At 47.7% G+C, this 21,536-nt stretch overlaps 4 protein-coding genes across 14 annotated transcripts in view; 2 read left to right on the forward strand and 2 right to left on the reverse strand.

Moving 5' to 3' along the window:
* Positions 1-1,000: 1,000 nt before the first annotated feature.
* On the reverse strand, positions 1,001-6,933 carry JMJD6 (jumonji domain containing 6, arginine demethylase and lysine hydroxylase). Of its 3 annotated transcripts, XR_008712814.1 has the most exons (7): positions 6,523-6,933; positions 5,600-5,988; positions 4,495-4,781; positions 3,520-3,655; positions 2,946-3,039; positions 2,099-2,237; positions 1,267-1,405 (listed from the first exon to the last, which is right to left on the reverse strand). XR_008712814.1 is itself a non-coding variant. In XM_055575223.1 (6 exons), the coding sequence occupies exons 1-6, from the start codon at positions 6,649-6,651 to the stop codon at positions 1,274-1,276; spliced, it is 1,212 nt and encodes a 403-aa protein (XP_055431198.1). In that variant the 5' UTR covers positions 6,652-6,917; the 3' UTR covers positions 1,001-1,273. The 3 variants fall into 3 exon arrangements, 2 of the variants coding, with proteins under 2 accessions (XP_055431198.1, XP_055431199.1); XM_055575223.1 differs by lacking the exon at positions 2,946-3,039 and having other exon boundaries at positions 1,001-1,405; positions 6,523-6,917; XM_055575224.1 differs by lacking the exon at positions 1,267-1,405 and having other exon boundaries at positions 2,946-3,034.
* Positions 6,844-12,536, forward strand: METTL23 (methyltransferase 23, arginine). Of its 5 annotated transcripts, none has more exons than XM_055575228.1 (5): positions 6,844-6,966; positions 9,937-10,041; positions 11,611-11,848; positions 11,933-12,017; positions 12,168-12,536. In XM_055575228.1, exons 2-5 carry the CDS (start codon positions 9,958-9,960, stop codon positions 12,340-12,342), a joined length of 582 nt encoding a protein of 193 aa, XP_055431203.1. In that variant the 5' UTR covers positions 6,844-6,966; positions 9,937-9,957; the 3' UTR covers positions 12,343-12,536. The 5 variants fall into 5 exon arrangements, with proteins under 5 accessions (XP_055431203.1, XP_055431202.1, XP_055431201.1 ...); XM_055575227.1 differs by lacking the exon at positions 6,844-6,966 and adding an exon at positions 7,018-7,126; XM_055575226.1 differs by lacking the exon at positions 6,844-6,966 and adding an exon at positions 7,046-7,430.
* Positions 12,537-12,796: 260 nt separating this feature from the next.
* SRSF2 (serine and arginine rich splicing factor 2) lies at positions 12,797-16,051 on the reverse strand. Of its 4 annotated transcripts, XR_008712817.1 has the most exons (5): positions 15,436-16,051; positions 14,888-15,198; positions 14,509-14,612; positions 13,768-13,874; positions 12,797-13,254 (listed from the first exon to the last, which is right to left on the reverse strand). XR_008712817.1 is itself a non-coding variant. In XM_055575225.1 (3 exons), exons 1-2 carry the CDS (start codon positions 15,795-15,797, stop codon positions 14,895-14,897), a joined length of 666 nt encoding a protein of 221 aa, XP_055431200.1. In that variant the 5' UTR covers positions 15,798-16,048; the 3' UTR covers positions 12,797-13,874; positions 14,888-14,894. The 4 variants fall into 4 exon arrangements, 1 of the variants encoding a protein (XP_055431200.1); XR_008712815.1 differs by having other exon boundaries at positions 12,797-13,874; XR_008712816.1 differs by lacking the exon at positions 14,509-14,612 and having other exon boundaries at positions 15,436-16,048.
* A 130-nt stretch (positions 16,052-16,181) lies between these two features.
* MFSD11 (major facilitator superfamily domain containing 11) overlaps positions 16,182-21,536 on the forward strand; it is a 29,382-nt gene continuing 24,027 nt past the window's right edge. The window contains exons 1-6 of one of the 2 annotated variants that reach the window (XM_055575221.1): positions 16,182-16,658; positions 16,937-17,110; positions 17,608-17,663; positions 19,742-19,849; positions 20,415-20,494; positions 20,603-20,699. In XM_055575221.1, coding sequence (XP_055431196.1) covers positions 17,015-17,110; positions 17,608-17,663; positions 19,742-19,849; positions 20,415-20,494; positions 20,603-20,699 — 437 coding nt within the window. In that variant the 5' untranslated portion in view covers positions 16,182-16,658; positions 16,937-17,014. The other variant, XM_055575222.1, reaches the window with a different exon arrangement.

Genomic DNA, 21,536 nt, shown 5'->3' on the forward strand with positions numbered 1-21,536 from the left:
GAGTACGAATACAAAGCCATACCCCAGGGGCAGATAAAAGTCTACAACAATAGAAACAAGGCAAGAAGAGAAATCTAAGGCTGGAAAGGACAACTAGGGCTGAGAAATGCATGATCCAATCTGATTGATTCATCTGATTAGGACACCCGAATAGCCCCCACGGGATTCCAACCAGACCCCAGAGAATGAGGAAGAGATGACAGAAAGGAATGTGGGTCCTCCACTTCTGTCACATTTAAGCAAGTGCCAGGCTGCTTGGAGACACAAAGAACGTAACAGGGGTATCAGCTGCAGTGGGCAGGGACTTCGGACAGAGTCGCAAGAGCCTCAGGATTTCACTGTCTGCCCAGAAACCATCCCTCTTAATGCCGCCCCAGTGACGCTTCAGCTAGCAGCACGTGGACAACAGGGCTCTGGGGTTTAAAGACCCGGGACGCAGACAGGGTCTCCACACTTCAGTGGGAGCCTGGCATGTGTGCAGCACTGGGGTAGCCACTTGCAGAAAAGTTACCTTATTGATTTTATCTCAAGTTTTAACTTATTTAGATCCAATTCATTTTTTTTTTTTTTGCTTAATAATTTAGTCTGTTTAGGCTCGTGGGATCTTAAGTTCCCCAAGTTCAGGGACTGAACCCAGACCCTTGGCAGTGAAAGCTCAAAGTCCTAACCACTGGCCCACCAGGGAATTCCCTCCCTCAGGTTTAACACAAAAACAAAACCCCGCTGGAGACATGATTAAGATTTTATTTGAAAAACCTGCAAGTGCTCCATGGAGCAGTGGCAGACTGGGAGAAAAAGCAGGAGGCCATGCCTCAGACTCTTCAGAAGCTTGGGGACAACTTCTCAGCGTTTCCCCCTTTACTGTGATAACCAACCATCATTTCCTCATTGAGGGCAGCCACCACCCGCCAGCAGAATCAGTCTTTTCTCCCAAGGTCACAGCAAGAAGAGCAATGAGAGGAGATCCTGGTGTTCTCCAGGAAAAAAAATTTCAAAGATATAAGATGAATTTAACTTTTATTAAATAACGTCAAGGTTTCCCTTGGCACCACTCACACGGATCCTCACCCTTATGCATAAAACAAGCCCCGTGCACTTGTGTTGGTAGCGGAGAAGAGAGCTACTGCCGCAAACAGAGTGAGCGGCTCCCGGCCCGAGGTCCTCATTCTCGGGCTTTCGGGGCCCTCCCGGGTCTGCGGGACCCACAGGCTGCCCCGGGGCCCTGCCGCAGGCTGCAGGCGCGTCCTCGCACACAGACGACAGCCACGCGCGGTCACCTGGAGGAGCTGCGCTCTTTGCTCACGCAGTCATCCTGCGAGGTGGTGTCCCCGTTCCCCACCATGCCGCACGTCCGCCTCTTCTTCCTGCGGTGCATTGTGCCTTCGCCTTCAGAGCCGGACTCGCACTGGACGCGGAAAGAGAAAAACAGGGCATCAGTCGGGGGCAGCCAGGGACTGAAACTGGGCCCTCAGCAGTGAAAGCAGAGTCCTAACCACTGGACACCAGGCAACTCCCTCTAGGCTTATTATTTACCATCCACGGAAATTCCTAACTTGGGCTTTCAGTCTGGAGAATGCTTGAAGTTTAAATCCCGACCACTGTCCCCGCTGTGTGATCCTGCATCATTTACTTAACCGAATCTTCAGCTACGTCTCACCCCTAGAGACTACTCTGCATGCGTGCGTGCAAGTGAAGTCGCTTCAGTCATCCCCGACACTTTGCGACCTTATGAACCATAGTCCGCCAGGTTCCTCTGTCCACAGCATTTTCCAGCAAGAATACTAGAGTGGGTTGAGGGGATCTTTCCAACCCAGGTATCAAACCCGTGTCTCCTATGTCTCCTGCATTGGCAGGCGGGTTCCTTACCACTAGCACCACCTGGGAAGCCCAGTGACTATTTTAACGATTAACAAATGCCTTCAGAGCTATAAAATGGGCAAACTTTACCCCACAGAAGGACTGAGGACAGTGGTAGTTCTTGGAAGAAGAAGGTGAAACACGACCCCCTCTCTCTCCCTTCTGGGGAGAAGGCACAAAGTCCTCTCTGGTTTTTCGAGGGTGCCTGCCCTGGAGGACTGGGGAGCGAGGGTGGCCTCACCTCTGAGTCCGAGTCGGACGAGCTGGAGCTGGAGGAGCTGGAGGAGTCACTGGAGCTGTCAGAGGCGATCCCCGTGGATTCCTGCAGGTCAACGGAGTCAGCCAGGACCGCCAACTCCGGGTGCTCCTGCTTCAAGATCCTAAGAGACGAGACACGTGCTCTCAGTGCGGCGACAGCCACCCACAGAGCCCCAGACTCAGGGCTGAGCCCTGCCTCTGCTAGACGTGCCGGCACGGTGCTGAGGACAGACACGGATCCACAGGCCGGGCACAGAGCCCCTGCTGCTCAGGCTTCCCTGAAAGGAAAACTAGCCGCACGTGACTGGCTGCTACCTAGTGAGCTCACAAGCCACGCGCGCTGCCCACACGGGGCTGCGCGCCCCTGAGTCAGTCTCGGGAGAAACCATCTCTCTCCCTCGTACTCTTCCCTGCACCTTCCTAGCTGATATTTTTTAACCTCTCCTTTCCACAGCACAGTGCTCAGTGATGGGAGCTGGGCTCAGTTAACGTTCTATTAAGAGCAGAAACAATAGGGTTTGTGAGAGGTAAGAAGCGTCGGGTGACAGAGCGGGTCCCCCCTCACTGGAAGGTAAAGCTGGACGGGACTGTCGGGGGGCAGCCGCCAGCCCGCCCCTTAGGGACCTCGTCTGGTGGCCACTGCAACCGAGGACAAGACGTACTGTTCGGGAAGGCCTTTTGGAAGGACCAGACGGCAGCACACAGCGGCCTGAGGGATGGAGTCAGTGGGCCTCGGACGCCCGAGAGTCCGGGGAGAACAAAGCCACCACCCTTGCTGGCCCTCTCAGCAGGGAGGCTGAGCACTGAGCAAGCCGGGATCCCTCTCTTACCCCGAGAGCTGGTCCCTCCAGGTCAGGGTTGGGACACAGTGGCACGGGGTGGCTGGGGGTGGCTTGCACTGCCGCTGCCCGTGCTGTATCTGTTCTGTGGATAAACAGAGGAGCTAAGTCTCCAGGGCAGTCACCTCACTCACGAGAACTGAAGGTAATAAGTTCAAATGGGGGTAAAGCTTTTGGAATAAGGAAAAGAAAACAACCAAAATCAAACCCAAACAAAAATGGCTTCCTTTGCTAGAGCTAGCTTTGAGGAAACACAAAACCAAAACCAAAAAAACGAAAACAGAAAATGAGGAACAATCCCAGTTATGACCGTGTTCATTGGGACCGCCTGGCCTCGATCAAACGTGCAGTCTGAGCCTGTCACCTCAAGGCTGGCAAGCATCCTGAGAACTGGCCCTGACCTTGGACCCACTCTCTTCTACCTGTGAGGTTTTGCAGCCCCAGTTTTTCCCAGGCCTGAGTTAAACTCAGCACATGTTATAGCAGCAGTGGACTCTTGCCATTGTATCTCTGGGGTAGAAGTTGGAGCAAAAGCAAAAAATAAGAAAACAAAAATGTCTCTCACCTATACCATTTCCTTGACAACTTTGGTCTCCCTCTTACCGTCTTGTGCCAGACAACAGGGAAGTTGGTACTGCTGGCAAAGTTCTGGGTGATGGCAATGGTGGTGTCAAGATTAAGGACAACGTGCCACCAGCCTCCTGAAATCCAACAAATCAACGGTTAAACAGGAATGGGCTCTGCACACAATCGCCCTACAACACAAATTTCACATAACATGTAACACAAACTTCCGAAACTGGGGATTCCTGTCCACAAGGGACAGTCTTAAGAGAGCCAGGACCCAGTGTGGTTAGCACTCCTCCTGAGGCAGGAGCCACCAACCACCTGCTTGTGCTAAGTTTCACCGGAGCCTGGCCACGCCTGCTTTCCTGTCTCCTGGGCAGAGCTGAGCACTTCCGACAGACACCATCCAGCCTGAGGTGCCTAAAATATTTATTCTCTGGCTCTTTTACATAACGAAATGTGTCCAGCCCTGTCCATCCAAAGCTGTGACCAAAACTGTAAAGGCAGCAAGTTCTTCGGTTTCTAGGAAGAGGGTGCATATCTTAAATACCCTCAATTCTAACACTTAGCCTATCAAAACAAAGCGTAATTTTCAGGTGTGGGATTTCCCGCCTCTTGGCTTTTAAGTAACTGTTTCCTGACTCAATCCACCCAGTGCTACACTGTGTCAAAAACCCCATTTATGGAAATAAGCACAAGTCACTGAACACACACAAAGACACTGGGGAACTAGTAGGAATAAAAATGAATAGGCTCTCCAGCAGATAAGAAGTTTTTCAATAGTCATAATACACACAGGCTACAAGAAAGGTGGACAGCAGCCCCCTGAGCAGGTGATTACACAGCAACACATCACAGTCAGAGGCATGCCCCAGTCAGTTCACCGGGAGTCAGCATGTAGAGGGATTTCTTTGACTCACTGTATATAACTGTGCTCCAGAATGACAGATTACTGAAATCAAAGAAAGTATACCTGGTACAAAAACAGTCTCTCCTGGTTTCTGTAAGATTTCCAGGGGTTTGAATTCGGGTGGCCAGGTTGGAAGCTGTGTCCGGGGATAGATGATGTTAAACCAGGTAATAGCTTCATCTTGCTGGTTCCCTCCTTCTTCTCGGGTCACCTTGATGAGTTCCCTAGGCGTGCTGGTAGGGAACAGGCACCAGCGCTTGTGGCCCTGAACTAAGGCATTCCAGGCACTGGTTCCCAGAGGGTCGATGTGGATTCCTGTTCCGGACCGTGGTGGCCCCATCACAAACCACCTAAAGGATGGAAGCATCCAAGATGTGCAGTGTAATTTGACTATATACATGCCACAAAAGCAGCTTTCAGTTTTATACAAATGTTATTTTGAAAACTATGCAAATTCTGATATTTAGAAATGCTGAGTAAATTGTACATGGGCTGATCCCTAACAGAAAAATCACTGATGTGGCTTACTGTTGGACTTTAGCTATTAAAATGTCCCTTACAGAGACTTTCCCTGTGGTCCAGTGGCTAACACTACGAGCTCCCGATGGAGGGGGCCCAGGTTTGATCCCTGGTCAGGGAACTAGGGGCTTCCTTGGTGGCTCAGCAGTAGAGAATCTGCCTCTTAATGCAGGAGACACAGGTTTGATTGAGACGACCCCCTGGAGTAGGAAATGGCAATCTGCTCCCGCATTTTCCCCTGGGAAACCCCATGTACAGGGGAGCCAGGAGAGCTACAGTCCCTGGGGTGGCAAAAAAGTTGGCTACGACTGATCGACTAAACAACAGCAAAAGGGAGCTAAATCCTGCATGCCACAACTTAAAAGAGCCTGCATGCTGCACCAAGACCTGGCACAGCCAAAATAAATAAATATTTAAGTAAAATAAAATGTCCCTTACAGATCACTGGTTCAACTTTGATTGCATGCTTGGATCACCTGAGGGAGCTTTCAAAAATCTGATGCCCAGGCAGCACCAGGCAGGAGTCCCTGGGCAGGTATGGGAAGCCCTCTAAGTTCCATGAGCGACTATGGCACAACCACTCACTGTTTCAGAAAAAAGATTAGTTGCTGGAGACAAGATTATAACCACATCACTGCCCAGTACTTACCTGTAAGGGGGCCTGCGCTTCTCCCCCGCATACTGGAAAAGGTCATCGGTGAAAAACTTCGGCACCTTGTAGTCTTCCAAAAGTTTCCTTCTTTTGGGGTGTTCCCCGTAACTGCTGTCAAAGATGTAAAGGGGGCTGTCATCGCGGGTGCTCTCCATGTACTCGATGTAGTATTTCATTTTCATCTTCACCGAGTACCCGTCGTTGTCCTCGCCACACTTGAACTTCTGGTTCCGGTATTTCCTTTTGAGGCGCTCCAGAGTCCACTTCTCCTGCGCAGACCAGCCCTCTTGGGCATTCAGCAGAACCACGGGCTTGTACGGTCTTTCATATCGCTCCACAAATTCTTCCACCGACAGTTGTAAAGCGTCTGCCCTTTCCACATTGTCCTGAGGGAATCAGAAAAGACCCATCAAATTAAAAAAGAGAGAGAGAGAGAGATAAAGAAAAGCCCGGTGGCAGGTAAGGGTGTTCCCCAAAGCCAATTAGCAATCATAAGCCCAAGGAGCCAGATTCTAGTTCTGGCTCCTCTTAGGGAGGGGAAAGGACTTGCGTGCATTCGGGCACAGCAAACCCACCGCCATCCTACCAAGGAAGCAGGGCTTCGCGTCTCCCACTTGTGGCCTTGAACACCTAGGTTCCCTATGGCCCCGCCGCCCAAAAGGGGTGCAGGGGTGACAGGCCTCGTGGAGGGCGTCAAGGGGGTGCGGCTCCAGCTGCCCTCGGCAGGCGCGGCTGCGGCGAGGAGAAAGGAGGCCCGCGCTGGAACGGGCGCCGACGACCCCGACCTCCGCGGGGTGCGGGCGAGCCCATCGGAACTCCGGGGGCAGTGCTGGGCGGCACCTCTCCGGTCCCGGGAGAGGTGCGCACAGCCCCAGGCGGATGCCCGTGGTCCGCCCGGCCCGCGATCGCGGCCCGCTCACCGCCACGGCCGCCGGGTTCAGTGGGAAGCTCTCGTAGTAGTTGTGCCGGGTCCAGTCCAACGAGTCCTTCAGCTCCGGCCGCGCACTCCTCTTAGCCTCACGGATCCGCTTCTTGCTCTTGTGGTTCATCCTGCAGGGTCACCACCAGCTGGTTCCGCGACGACCTCAGCGCAGCTCGCTTCCTGCCACCAATGCGCCGCCCCCCTTCCCGCACACACACACACCCAGACTCGGGCGACGGCAGGACCAAGACGCCCTTCGCTCCGGCCCGGCGCCTTTAAAGTCGCCTTCCAGAAGATTCACTCCCTAACCACCTTCCGAGCCTCCGGTTGGACGAGTGGCTGCCGTCTTCCCCCCCGACTCCGGCCTCTCGCGATAAGCCATTGGCCTCTGCGTCTCCGGGGCCAGCCCTCACACAGACCGGATATCCGCCATGTTGGGAAGGTCAGCCCAGTTGAGCTACCTCTTCGTTGCGGCCCCGCCTCTCCCGCGTCCGCTTCCTGTTCGTCACTTCCGGCCGCGAAGGGCGTCTCTTTTGGCTCTCTTCCGGCCGGCTAGCCGCCCGCTCCACCTGTTCTCTGTGTCTCGTTTGCCGGGTGCTGGGGTCTGTTCTCGCCGCGTGGTCATTTCGTCGCTCGAGGGGTGCTTCCCCCGCTTGCTGTCGGGTAGTAGCGACCTGACGTGCGCCGGGGAGACGGCCCGAGCCGACCCGGGGGCCCTCGCGCGTGCAGCTTGGCAGCCTGGCGGCCCAGCGCCCTCCCCTGCTCCCGGCCCGCACGGAGGCCACCGTCTCCTCTTCGGACGAGGGTGGCCTCCGAGGGCAAGTGGTCCGGGCCCAGCGCTTTCGATTCTCGGAGGGGCCGGGTCTGGGAGATGAGGGGGCCGTACTGGAAGTGTGCGTCCCGCAGGTGCGTGCCAAGGCACCCACCGGGAATCGCCTTAGCGCGGTAGCGTTTCTCAGCCGGCTTGGGGCTGTAGGGAGGGGTATAGGAGAGGGGGTCAGGGGCTTTTTCATTCAGCCTTCGGGTGAACCCGCAGAGCCAAACGGTTTGCTATGAAGCCTTTTGGCAGATTAAATGTCGAGAAGGGGAACCTCTCCGTACCTAATAGTTCTTACTGGGAAAGTGACATTCTTGACACCTAATTTTTTTAATCTTGTTGAAGGGCGTGTTAACTGAGATTTATCTGGGACAGGGGATTCCAACTCTCATTAATCAAATAAAGTTTCTGGGGCCTGGTCTTGCTTCCTTTCAGCTCATGGCTGCCCCCAAATTCTCAATAGCCGTTATATATTTTTTATGCGTCCGGTTTTTCAAAGCGTTTTCACGTTGCAGCGTTTCATTTGATTTTAACAGCAGCTGGTGGGGTAGACATTGGCAGCAACGGTTTTGAATATGAGAAACAGGTTAAGAGTTGAAGGCTGGAGTGGAATCCATTTCTGGCAGTCTCTAAAAGCCTTCGTGTTAAAATTCCCCTTTGGATTTCTTCCCAGATTGAGGAAGTGGATGAAGATACACCTTGTGAAAAGATACACCTTTAATATAAAAAAATGTTGTAATTGGGGTATTGTTGAATATACGTCTTTTTTCTTTTAATTACTTAAATCTGGATAACTCACACTTAAGATCAGAACTCCTTCATTGTACTCCTGGGTAAAATCCACCAGGGCAGGCATTTTTGTTTTATGTTTTATTGTATTTATTTAGAAACACACTCACAGACAAGAGTGGGCCATTTCAGTGGGCGAGTGCAGCCTAGGCACTAATATTTTTGTTGAGTGTATTGAATGATTATGTTCAGACCTTCAGTTCCTTCACCTTTGATATTTTTACCTTTTCAGCCTATCACCCTGGGAGGGGCACCCGTTACAAAACAGACTTGCAGTTTTGCAGTTAAACAGTCACTAACTTTGTATACTTTGTACTAACTAGTTTTCATTGAATTTTCCTGACATTCTATGAAGATAGTGTTTTGGAGTTGAGGAAAGAGCACAGGTTAAGTAACTTGAGTGAGGTTACACAGCTAGTATTGATAAATTACTTTTCTCAAGTTTGAACTCAGGCAGGCTTATTTCAGAGTTGTGAGCTATGTTGCCTTGCCTCCCTAAATACCATGCTCATGATTCAGTGCCTCCGCAAAGGCTTTACAAGTTGCCTGCCTTCCTAACTCCAGGACTCAGCTCTACTCAGATGTCATCTGAGATGTCATCCTAGAACCACCCTGTTCTTCCTCAGCGTTAGCACGTTCCTGCTTGTGCTGTCGCTCAGTTTTGTCTCTGTGACCCCATGGGCTGTAGCCCGCCAGCTTCCTCTCTCCAGGCCATTTCCCAGCAAGAGTACTGGAGTGGGTAACCATTTCCTTCTCCAGGGGATCTTCCCAACCCAGGGATCAAAGCCTGGCCTTCTGCATTGCAGGTGGCTTCTTTACCATCTGAGCCACCAGGGAAGCCCATTACCAGGTTATGCCTAGCTTAAAACCCTCCAGTATCTTCTCACTGCACTTAAATAAACAGCTAAACTTCCTGTGGCCTACCAGGCACCACAAGTCTGGTCTTTGCTTTCTCTCTGACCTATGCTTGTACTATGCAACCCTGCCTCCAGCCCTCAGGCCCACACTGCCAGGGAGAGGGCCCCGGGGAGGCCTTGGCCTTTGCCTGAATCATCCTCTCCCTATCTTGAGCAACCACCTTGTGGTCACTGCCCACCCCCATTACTCTCACATCACCCTGTTATACTGTGCTGGTAGCATTATTACTGAAAATACTTGCTTGTTGTCTCTCCACAGTAAGATACACACACACACACACACACACACATATACACATATTCCATGAGTTACATCCTCAGCCTAAAATAGCCACTAAGCCACAAGCTACTCAGGCCCTGGAGTGCATTATGAAGAATGCTTATCACAAAAAGGAAAAAAAAGTGCTTATCACATTGTATTATAGTTTTATATTCCCTCTCCCCCACCCAAGGGTCTTCTCTGATGGCTCAGTTGGTAAAAGAATCCACCTGCAATGCAGGAGACCCTGGTTCAATTACTGGGTCGGGAAGATCCACTGGAGAAAGGATAGGCTACCCTCTCCAGTATTCTCAGGCTTCCCTTGTGGCTCAGCTGGTAAAGAATCTGCCTGCAACGTGGGAGGCCTGTGTTGGGAAGATACCCTGGAGAAGGGAAAGGCTACCTACTCCAGTATTCTGGCCTGGACAATTCCATGGACTATAGTCCAGGGGTCGCAGAGTCGGACATGACTGAGCAACTTTCACTTCACTTACCCACCCATAGAATGTAAACTAGAGAACAAGGAATTGTCATTTTTGTAATGGATGCCAGTGCCAGGCACTCAGTAATTGCTGTATAAATATTCTGAGTTCCAGCGTTATTTATGGCATACAAAAAATTTCTTTTCAGGTCCTGCATCTTCAATATGGAATGTATGTTTGGCCCTGTGCTGTGGTCCTGGCCCAGTACTTGTGGTTTCACAGAGGATCTCTGCCAGGCAAGGCTGTCTTAGAGGTAAAAGTGCCCTTGAGGTTTGCAAAAATCCTATATTATAAGTCTGTATGCTGGTTATTGGGTTTCATTAGATATCTATTTTTAAGTCAGGGATGATGTGGCCAGTCTCCATGGCAGGTGAGTTAAAAACACTTTAAAGTTTAAGTGAAACCCATTGACTAATCTTAAGGAACCTTGGCGTGGAAGCAGTCTTTGAGGCCATCTTTCTAGGGTGTCCCAACAGGGTCATCCAGGCTCTACTATACCACTGCAGCCTTTCTTGAAAAATGGCTTTCATCTTTGAAAACCTTGAGATTAGTTTTAAAATGTATCCAGTGCTTTCTCACTACTCCACCTGGCTTAAGACTGCTGAAGGCTTACAGAAGTAAAACTTAAGTCGTTTGCAGAAACGGTACTATGCTTAAACCCAAAGGCTGAAGACCAGTCAGAAGCTTAAGGACACCTCTTAACTTTTGCAAGAGCATGTAAATGAAATGAAGGCATTTGGTGCATAATTCAGGCTCAAAGTAGTGATGGTTTTTAGCTACTCAAAAAAGGTCGGGAATCTCAGTGTTGATCCTTGAACAGGAAGCATGTTTCAATCCATAGCAATAGTAATTTTATGAAAGGATTTCTTCGTATTATGCAAAGTATGTTTAAGTTCTTTGCTGTTCTAAAGACCTGTAGACCTGTCAGACTTTAGCCATGAAAGTTATTTAAAATTGGTAGTAACTTAATGGCTGGTTGTACATTCAAGTCACCCACTGAGCTTCTAGACACCTGGTGTCGTCATTATTAGGAGCTCCTTATAGATCATGAGAACCAAGTGACTGAAGGTCACTATAGTGCTATAATGCTTGGACATCCTGAACAATGGAACTGCTCAAGATATGCTCCCACTTGGAAATGGTTGATCCTCAAACAGCTCAGTGATTGGAGCACCCACCCTCAACAAAACTCAAAATCCACATAAAACAGGTGGTTGTTCCCACATCCCAGGACTCAAGAAACTGGATTGCAGAGTCCTAGTTATCAGATCTGATCAGTCGCTCAGTCGCGTCTGACTCTTTGCGACCCCATGAATCGCAGTACGCCAGGCCTCCCTGTCCCTCACCAACTCCCGGAGTTCACTCAGACTCACGTCCATCGAGTCGGTGATGCCATCCAGCCATCTCATCCTCTGTCGTCCCCTTCTCCTCCTGCCCCCAATCCCTCCCAGCATCAGTCTTTTCCAGTGAGTCAACTCTTCGCATGAGGTGGCCAAAGTACTGGAGTTTCAGCTTTAGCATCATTCCTTCCAAAGAAATGCCAGGGCTGATCTTCAGAATGGACTGGTTGGATATAGACCCTCCCAATTTAAACCTGTAGTTGCAGTTGAGGGCCCTTTAAAATGCTGAAATAGACCAACTCCTTTGACACAGAACTGTCATGACAAATTTAAAGGAAGTAAAGCAGAGTTGAATAGACATGGAAAATTCAAATTTACACATTGACCTTGTACTTAAAAGGCCAATGCAGGAAATGAGAAATCATTCGCCAAGATCCACAACTTGTTGCAGTTCTAAGCAAAACCTTTAAACTTGTTACTAGATTGGTGCTGGAGTGAGCCTTCCAGGAATTGTGGCTGCAAAATGTGGTGCTGAAGTTACACTGTCAGACAGTTCCGAGTTGCCTCACTGCCTAGAAATCTGTCGGCAAAGCTGCCAAATGAATAATCTGCCTCAGGTCCGTGTTGTAGGACTCACCTGGGGTCATGTATCTCAGGATCTTCTGGCTCTACCACCACAAGACATTATTCTTGCATCTGATGTATTCTTTGAACCAGAAGGTAAACCTTTTTTTCTTCTCAGTAGTCAATTTAACCACAGATACAATGGAATTAAAAGTCTATTAAGAAGTCTTTTCTTCCCAGACTTTGAGGACATTTTAACTACAGTTTACTTTTTGATGCAGAAGAACCCCAAAGTCAAATTGTGGTCTACTTACCAGATAAGAAGGTAAGCCTGAATCCTGGTTTACTCCCAGTTTTATTAAAGCTAATGCAAGCCTTACTACTCATTCAGTGTCTAACTTAAGGATAAAATGAGAACATATCTCAAGTAAAACAAGAAAAGCTTGGTTTTTTAAAAGTAATTTATTTTTTTCAGTGCTGACTGGTCACTTGAAGCTTTGCTCTACAAGTGGGACATGAAATGTGTCCACATTCCTCTGGAATCTTTTGGTGCAGACAAAGAAGATATAGCAGAATCTGCCCTTCCAGGAAGACATACTGTTGAAATGCTGGTCATCTCCTTTGCAAAGGACAATCTGAATTACACCTAAAAACTGTTCTGGGACAATGTCAATACTGCTTAACAACCTGGCAAGCTAACTACAACCTGGCAAGCTAACTATGTGACTCAGACCACTTCAGCTTCTTGAGTACAGTGGGTTTGAAGATGGTCAGATCTGCTGGCTTTAGACTGTGATGGGTCACATAACCATTAAGACAAAAATTAAAACTATAAGAAAAAGGACCTGGACTGTTCCTAAATTATTAAAATAGGGCATAAATTAGATTATAAGAAGGGGGTTATTCAACTTTTAACATAGTGCTACCTTAGAGCATTGAGGAGAGTGGGTGGGGTGCTGAACTGGCATTTCCACTTTTTAACTTATGGGGTAAAAAAAAATCAACTACCAAACATTCACTTTCATTCTATACAGTCAGTAACATTCACAAAATAATTGCACAGGTCTTTCAAATAAATGAGAGGGGAAAAAAGACCAACACATATTCTGAGAAAAGCTAACACCAAGAAAACGTTTTAATTAAACTACAGAAACAATGGCTATAGTACAGAATATTCATGAGCAAAAAGATACACCATGTTATAAGTACTTACAAAATTACAAACCATTTGTTTGCTTCCTTAACATTTTCCATATTTTAAGTTCGTACATGAAGATGATCAGATTTACCATTTTGGGGGGGAAGAGGAAGAAAAAAAAAAAGGTGTATTTATCCTCGCTAGATGTGCTCACTGTATGCTCCATTATTTATATGCAAGGCCCGGGTGACTGGAAGTGCAGTTGTCAGGCATGTTAATAAACTGGACAGCCATTTGTTTCTGCACGACAAGGCATCTTTACACAGGAGCAATCAGGAGAAAACAGGAAACAGCCAAGCACTCTGCACTGCAACACGCCACCTTAACAGCTAACCAGCATTACTCAACTGCTACACAACTGCGCCTAGTGCACAAAAATACATAAGAGAAGAGATTAGAATTGTGTTTGGTAAACAATCCTTCCCAAAAAAAAATAAAAATCAAGTCTTTTCACCTGAAAAGTCTTTATACAAATTTGGGTTCTGTTTACCATTTAGACCTGAAGGTAAATAACATATACAAATAAATTTACACCAACTTTTGTAGGTTTTTAATTTTAAGGTAGGAAGGCAATGTTGAGTCAATCTCTTGACAGCTTTAGGCTGTGTGTAATGGCTGCACACGTTTCCTTAAAAGTCAGGAGGCCACAAATTAGGTTACCAATCTGTTTAATTCCAAACAAAAAAAGTCAGCACTATATAAACAAAAAGGAAAATTTACCTCAAATATCCAAGTCAATAATGAAATCTGAAGTCGTTCACCTTACTAAATTACAAGAAATTTGAATAACAGCAAAAAAATGGCACATAAAATGAGTTTGCCACCTGAGGCAAAGCTTAAAACAAGTAAAAAGTTAGACAAAATGTTACAAAATAACCTTTTCAATAGCCAGTTGCTTGTTCCAAGGACTCTTCTGATGGACTGAGTACTACCGAGTAAGTGGTCCTTTCCCCAAGTCCTCCTTTATGTTGCTTGTCGACAGATCTAGGTTTGAAAACAAACAAGCTCAGTTTACCTTCCATTAACAAAATCACCAAAAGTGCACATGGTTTCAATTTCAGTACTTACTAAGGATCTGGTGAAACCAGTAGGTTACAGAAAGGTTCCAACCAGCCATTATCCATTTTTTAAAGGCCCAATTAGGAAAATTTCACAAAGGTTACCATCAGCACTAAAAACGTGTGTTTAGCTTATGTATTCTTGGCCAAATAACCAAGGTGAAAAATGGTAAGGGGGGAAAAAAGAAGAAAAAAAAAAAAAAAAAAAGGAGGGGGGAAGGGTTGGGCTGTATCCAAACAAAACAATTAGTCAGTATATTTTAAGTTTTTAGTTTTCAAATGAAACCATTGGCATTTTAGAATGCTTTAACATCTGAGCTACTTAGGGCCCTTTCCTTTTAAAAAATAGGACCAAACAATTTGAGAGTTAAAGACACACTATCCTTTCCCCACCCAGTGCAATCAATACCTGTAAACTTTTGATTCCAAAAGTTCATTGCTTCTTTTTCGCAATTCGTTTGCCACATCCATTAGAATATGAAGTCCCAGTCAGTACAACAATAGTTGAACTGATTGTTTTCTCTAAGAGGATAGTGCATCTTTAACATTTAAAGACAAACCTGCTCCAATACACGCCCACAGAAACTGGTCCCTGGAGGATCAGCCAAATCAGTTAAAATCTGCAATACTGGCCAATATTCTTTTATCAAACAGGAGACCGCAGCTTTAAAGGGGAAAATGCAGACGTTGGATAAAAACAGCAAGAAATAGTCATTTTCATTAATAGGTCTCAAAACAGTTCATGAAACAGCCATTATCTAAGCTTTATACACATCCTTTCTGCAGACCCCTCTTCAGTATAACTCCCAAAGCTGAGTTAGCTCAGAGCAGTACTCCTAACATCAGGAGCCATTTTTATGTTAATACGGAACAAAACAACTACTCCAAACCCCATTTCTGAATTCGGGCCGTGAAGTCTCGGAGTCGCGCGAACCTTACCATTTGCTTAAGAGGACACCGCTCCTTCCTCTTCCGGAGACTTGGGAGGACTCTTGGATCGCGACCTGGACTTGGATTCCCTCTTGGACACGGGTGGAGGACTCCTGGACCTAGACCTGGATCTGGACCGCGAGCGAGATCTGGAGACCGACGAGGACTTGGACTTGGATCTTCGCGCCGATCTGGACTTGGAGGTGGATCGCGATCTTGAGCGAGTGCGGGACCGGGACTTGGAGCGGCTGTAGCGAGATCGACTCCGGGACCTGGACCGGCTCCGACTCCGGGATCTGCTGCGGCGACGCCGCCTAGGGCTGCGGACAGGGACAGCGGCGCGTCAGGGTTCGGCGGCCCCGCCCGCGTGCTCCCGCCCGCCCAGGCCGCCATTATCTCGCCGCCAGACGCCCAGACGCCATTTCCCTGGTCGCGAGCCCGGGTCCCCGCCCTCCCGCGCCCCGCCGACTCGGCCCGACCGCCACCACGTGTCCCCGTAGGCTTTGTGATGCAGCCAGGCCCTCCCGGAGCCCCGGCCGCGACTCCCGCCTGCTTACCTGCGGCTCCGACGTCCGTAGCCGCCGCCCCCGTACCTGCGGGGCGGGGGGCCCCGGCGGCTATGGTGCGAATCCGGGGGGCGGCCGTAGCGCGCCATCTGCACCCGCAGCTCGCGGCCGTCCAGTACGGCTCCGTCCATGGCATCCATGGCGTCCTCGGCGTCGCGCTTGTCGTGGAAGCGGACGAAGGCGAAGCCGCGGGACTCCTTGGTGTAGCGGTCCCGCGGGATGTACACATCGCCGACGCGCCCGTACTTCTCGAACACGCGCCTCAGGGTGTCGGGTGAGGTGCGGTAGGTTAGGTTATCCACCTTGAGGGAGGTCATGCCCTCCACATCGGGAGGCGGGCGACCGTAACTCATGGCTCTGTAAAGTCGGGCCGGGGCTGCGCGCCGACGAACTAATGCCCCGGCGGGCCCGCGCGCTCGGCTTCAGCGGCAGCGGTTTCCTCAGGTTAGCTCGGCTCGACGCCGCGCCTCTTTCCTGGCGGTTGGTTTCCGCGTGCAGACGTTTGGAAAGGCCGAATTGGAAAAGTCCACAAGAGAAAGGCCCAACCGACTCCACCAGAGAAGCAACTGGGCCGGCGGTGGCCGCAGCGCCCGTTTATATCCCTCCTCACAAAATGGCGCCCGCGCCACCCGGAAATGAATCTTCTGATTGGCTCATCTCACCCCGCCCCTCAACGTCCCTGCCGCGCGCCCCGCCCCTGTCCGGCGCGCTTGCGCAGAGTCGGCGGGCGGGTCGAAAAGCGCGGAGTCACTGCTGCTGGGAGGGGGAGCGGGATTGGCCGACAGTTGGAAAGCCCGCGAAACGCTCCTTCCGGCTGCGAGGCCCGTTGTGACATGAGGAAAGGGAGGGGCTCCCCTGCTGGGCTCCGCCTTCTTTTCGTGCCAGTTTCTAATCTCGCAGCTTTTCTACTGGAACCTCCGCCTTCTCTGTTCAAGGGGTATTCCTTCGCCTTGCCCCTCTGTGTTTCTGTCTCCTCAGACCGGTTCGCGGCCTACAGGCTTCCTTCCTCAATTCCTGACTCCTTCGCTGGGGTCCACTTTTTAGCCCCCGCCTTTCCGGAGCCCTCGAGGTCCTTCCTCCCTGCTCCCTCCGAGCGGATGCGGGAGCCCTAGCCGCGATCTTGCGCTTCCCCGGCCGCCCTGGACTACATTTCCCAGCGAGCCCAGCGGCCGGCGTCTCGGCTGCGGTCAGGTGACTGGGTCGCCTGACCTGAGGTGAGTCAGGGCAAGGCGGCGGGGTCGTACCGGCTGCTGCATCTCGCCCTTGACTCCTGATTCTCTCTTGGCTCCTCAACTTGGAGCAGCAACGTTCTTTGCTCTTCTCAGGGTGTTGGGTCCTTCCCTACTCGAATCGTGCGCTAGGAAGGTCCTAGCTAAGCCTGTGGGGAGAACTTCACCCTAAGCCCCGGATTCTACTCAAGACCTGGAAGTTGACAGCTTGGCTGCCCTGCTCCTGGATCTGCCTCCTCTCACCATCTCATTTCTTCTCCCAGGATTGCAGTGGGCTCGCCTGGAGGAGAGCTGAGTGACTGCCCTGGGCTACTGCTGACCTCCAGCAGAGTTGAGCCAAAATGTCCCCGGAATCGAAAAAGCTTTTCAACATCATTATTTTAGGAATTGCCTTTATGTTTATCTTCACCGCCTTTCAAACTTGTGGAAATGTAGCGGTGAGTTGGACTTTGTTCTCCCTCCTTTGCAGTGCTTGTCATAATGCATTCCAAAAATGATCACGTTATGTCTAATAGTACGCTTAAGTTGCACCTTTTATTTTGTCACCAAACACTTCCTCGTTTTCCATGATAAGATTTGATTTCATGTGTCAGACATCTCTTAGTGGGGTCGTTTATTTCTCTGATCTGATTTGGAGTTTATATGTTGACCTATTTATTTGTTATCTGTACTAAGGACTATATTAGTACTTGGACAGTTTAAGGAATAAACGTAAAGCCTAGTTATAGATGGTCTTCAGCCCTCCCCACCTGACCTGCCCGCCATTGGTTTGCCTTCCGTTCTGTAGTCCTTTCCCTTCTCTCCTGTTGGGATTTCTGTATTAAGCATCCAGCATCGTGAATTTTTACTTTATTCTCACTACTCGGAGACGGATTTTCTGAGGGGGTGGGAGGTTACAAAACGTTTTCATTGATTAGTTTTATTTTCCACACAGCAAACTGTCATCAGGAGCCTAAATAGTACAGATTTTCACGGCAGTGGATATACCAGGTATTGTACTGTATGATTGGTTCTACTTTGTATATCCTACAAATTGCTTAAAAGTTCGTCAGAGTCACGGACAACATAAGATACTGTGATTGGATTGTTTTTTCTTCTCTGTATCTAGACTGTTTAGGGGAACATAATGTGATAAAGATGATGAGTTTAGGTTTCAAGTAGAATTAGACAATGAGGTTCAAAACTTAATTGCTGTGGTATTTTAGGAAATTGCTTCTATGTGATCAGCTTCCTTGCTCAGGTTAATGTGTGTAAAGCACTTAGCAGAGTGGCTGGCATTTAATAAGCACTCAGGTATTGTCATAATTACATCTTCCCAATCCTAAACAGAGGATGTTTTATAAGACTCTTGAAATATTTGTTGGTCTTCCTGTTTTTCTAATTTCATAATTATTAATATACAGTCATCAGGAGCTTTTAGATTTCAGTTAAGGTGTTTAGTGGCAATTTTACAGGTGGAGAAATGAAGTGAAAAGCTCTTCATAGGTCACTAAGTACATTGTGATAACTCAGTATAAACACAAACAGATTTCTTAATTTCTCTATGGTTAAATGTTAGATTGTGGTCAGCTCCCCCTCTCACCCTCCCCAACTCTTCTTATTTGGTTCTTTGTTATCTAACCTAAACCTGATCTTATGTATAATACTTGAGAGTATAAGAATGTTAATGTCCATTTTTCTAAGTGACTAAAGATGCTTACTTCTTGGAAGAAAAGTTATGACCAACCTAGATAGCATATTCAAAAATAGAGACATTACTTTGCCAACAAAGGTCCATCTAGTCAAGGCTATGATTTTTCCAGTGGTCATGTATGGATGTGAGAGTTGGACTGTGAAGAAAGCTGAGCACCAAAGAATTGATGCTTTTGAACTGTGGTGTTGGAGAAGACTCTTGAGAGTCCCTTGGACTGCAAGGAGATCCGACCAGTGCATTCTAAAGGAGATCAGCCCTGGGATTTCATTGGAAGGAATGATGCTAAAGCTGAAACTCCAGTACTTTGGCCACCTCATGTGAAGAGTTGACTCATTGGAAAAGACTCTGATGCTGGGAGGGATTGGGGGCAGGAGGAGAAGGGGACGACAGAGGATGAGATGGCTGGATGGCATTACCAACTCGATGGACATGAGTCTGAGTGAACTCCGGGAGTTGGTGATGAACAGAGAGGCCTGGTGTGGTGCGATTCATGGGGTTGCAGAGAGTCGGACACGACTGAGCGACTGAACTTAAGCGCAGCACGCCAGGCCTCCTTGTCCATCGCCACCTCTCGGAGTCCACCCAAACCCATGTGCATTGAGTCGGTGATGCCATCCAACCATCTCATTCTCTGTCATCCCCTTCTCCTGCCCTCAGTCTTTCCCAGCATCAGGGTCTTTTCAAATGAGTCAGGTCTTCGCATCAGGTGGCCAACATATTGGAGTTTCAGCTTCAACATCAGTCCTACCAATGAACACTCAGGACTGATCTCCTTTAGGATGGACTGGTTGGATCCGCTTACAGTCCAAGGGACTCTCAAGAGTGAGCCATTATGTTGAGTTAAATAAATTCTGGTTTAAACAAGTTATAGCTACATGATTATTTATAGCAGTGAGATTTCATGCCACTGCCAGGAGTTGTCAGCTAAATCTGTAGGGCAGACTGGTTGATGAGGGCCTCTGGAATCAGATTCCCAGGGATGAGATTCTGGTTCCACCGTTGACTAGCTGTCCAGCTGCACTTTTGACAAGTTACTTGACCCCTCTGTATTTCACTTCTCTTTTCCATAAAAAATAATATGTTCTTCATGGGGTGTGTTAGCTGCTATAATAATTCACTGGTATATTAAAAATCATATTGTCCAAGGCAGACTAATTCTTTTCATTTGACAGGACTTCAGTATTTTAAACAAGTGAAAACTTTAATGTGACATTCAGTGTAAGAATGTAGTTATAAATTCTGACTAAAGAATGAGTGGTTATTGCAAAAAAAAAAAACAAAAACTGTAGACTCTAATTAGGTTTGAAAAAAATTGAGCTTTGAGACAGTGTTTCAAGAGTTTTGTTTTTTTCCCTTTTGTATGTTACGTGTGCAGCATGGCAATTATTTATGGAGTGTTCTCTGCTTCAAATTTGATTACACCATCAGTGGTTGCCATTGTAGGACCTCAACTTTCTATGTTTGCTAGTGGTTTATTTTACAGGTAAGTAATCCCGTTTTCTTTCATTTAATTAGAATGCCTTCAGCTTCTTTCAAGCACATAGTAAACTTGTGCTTTGAACTTGCTGACTTGGTTGGAATAGATTATAGGTAGTGTTTTAGAGGTTTGGCTCTCTACTTGATGCTTAGCGGTACTATTGTTTTAAAGTGATGGGATTTGTGTATATTTCCTTTTTTTTGTGACTAATATATATAATGTCCAAAAACCTCTTTCTAGAGGCTTGAAAAGAACTCAGGTAATAATCTTATTTTGTATCAAGTAGATTAATGGGAATTAAATTTCTTCTGGGTTGCAGAATTGTAGTCCCACTGTGTGCTGAGCTTTTTGGCGAAGGCCAGTTGCAAACCTTTATTCAATGCCTGAGTTCACAAATTTGAAATAGTAAGTTCAGAAATGACACTTGTCCTCTTTTTTCCAACACTGGAGAAGCCCTTTACAGCTTGAATTTTGAAAGAAGAGAGCCCTCAGAATTGATTCCTAGAAGGCATAATTGACATTCTGTTTCAGGTATTGTTTGACTGTAATACGTTGACCTGTTATATTTTAGCATGTACATTGCCGTTTTTATCCAGCCTTTCCCGTGGTCCTTCTACACAGCCTCTGTTTTCATTGGAATTGCTGCTGCTGGTAAGCATTTTGATTTCTATTTTCTGAGTCTAAGAGTATTGTTTATATGTTTAATATATAAAGCTAAATGCTTTCATTCCCTTGATAAACTTTTGATTTGAATTTTAGTACTTTGGACAGCACAAGGAAACTGCCTGACGATAAATTCAGATGAGCACACTATTGGGAGAAACAGTGGAATTTTCTGGGCACTCTTACAATTTAGGTAATAATTCTTATGGCTCCATCTTTCCTATAATTTTTTTTTTCTTTGGTCAGACCTTTTTTTTAGATCCCAATTGTGTTGAGAACTCAGATCTTCTTTTTACATGAGTTAAATTCCCAGGTACATGTCATAGAGATTTAAAAATTTATGGGATTACTTAAAGATGCATGGATCTGCCTCATTGAAATTTATGATTAGCAAATGGAAAATAATATTAACCATAATGTATATAGCTTCTGCTATACTTTAGGTGGCTCAGTGGTAAAGAAACCGCCTGCCAATGCAGATTGGGTTCAATCCTGTGGAATACATGTATGACGCCCACTCCAGTATTCTTGCCTGGAGAATACCAGTGGACAGGGGAACCTGACAGGCTACAGTCCACAGGGTCACAAAGAGTCAGATAGGACTGAAGTGACTTGCAGGCATGCATACTTTGTACATACCTTACATACTACTGGACTTCCCTGGTGGCTCAGATGGTTAAGCGTCTGTCTACAATGTGGGAGACCCGGGTTCAATCCCTGGGTCGGGAAGTTCCCTGGAGAAGGAAATGGCAATCCACTCTAGTAATGCCTGGAAAATGCCATGGACAAGGAGCCTGGTAGGCTACAGTCCATGGGGTCGCAAAGAGTCGGACACGACTGAGCGATCTTCTTCACCTATGTACTACTGGGCTCTTTAATCTCAATAATAGTTACAATCTCCTGTGATAAGAAGGTATTATCTCCATTCTACAGATTAGATAACAAAAGCTTAACTAAAAGTTAAGTAACTTATCCAATCATGTGGATTCCAAAGGCCATGTCCTTCCCACCCAGTTATGCTACTTGACAA

Source organism: Bubalus kerabau, chromosome 4 (assembly GCF_029407905.1).
Source record: "Bubalus kerabau isolate K-KA32 ecotype Philippines breed swamp buffalo chromosome 4, PCC_UOA_SB_1v2, whole genome shotgun sequence".
NCBI classification, from domain to species: Eukaryota; Metazoa; Chordata; class Mammalia; order Artiodactyla; family Bovidae; genus Bubalus; species Bubalus kerabau.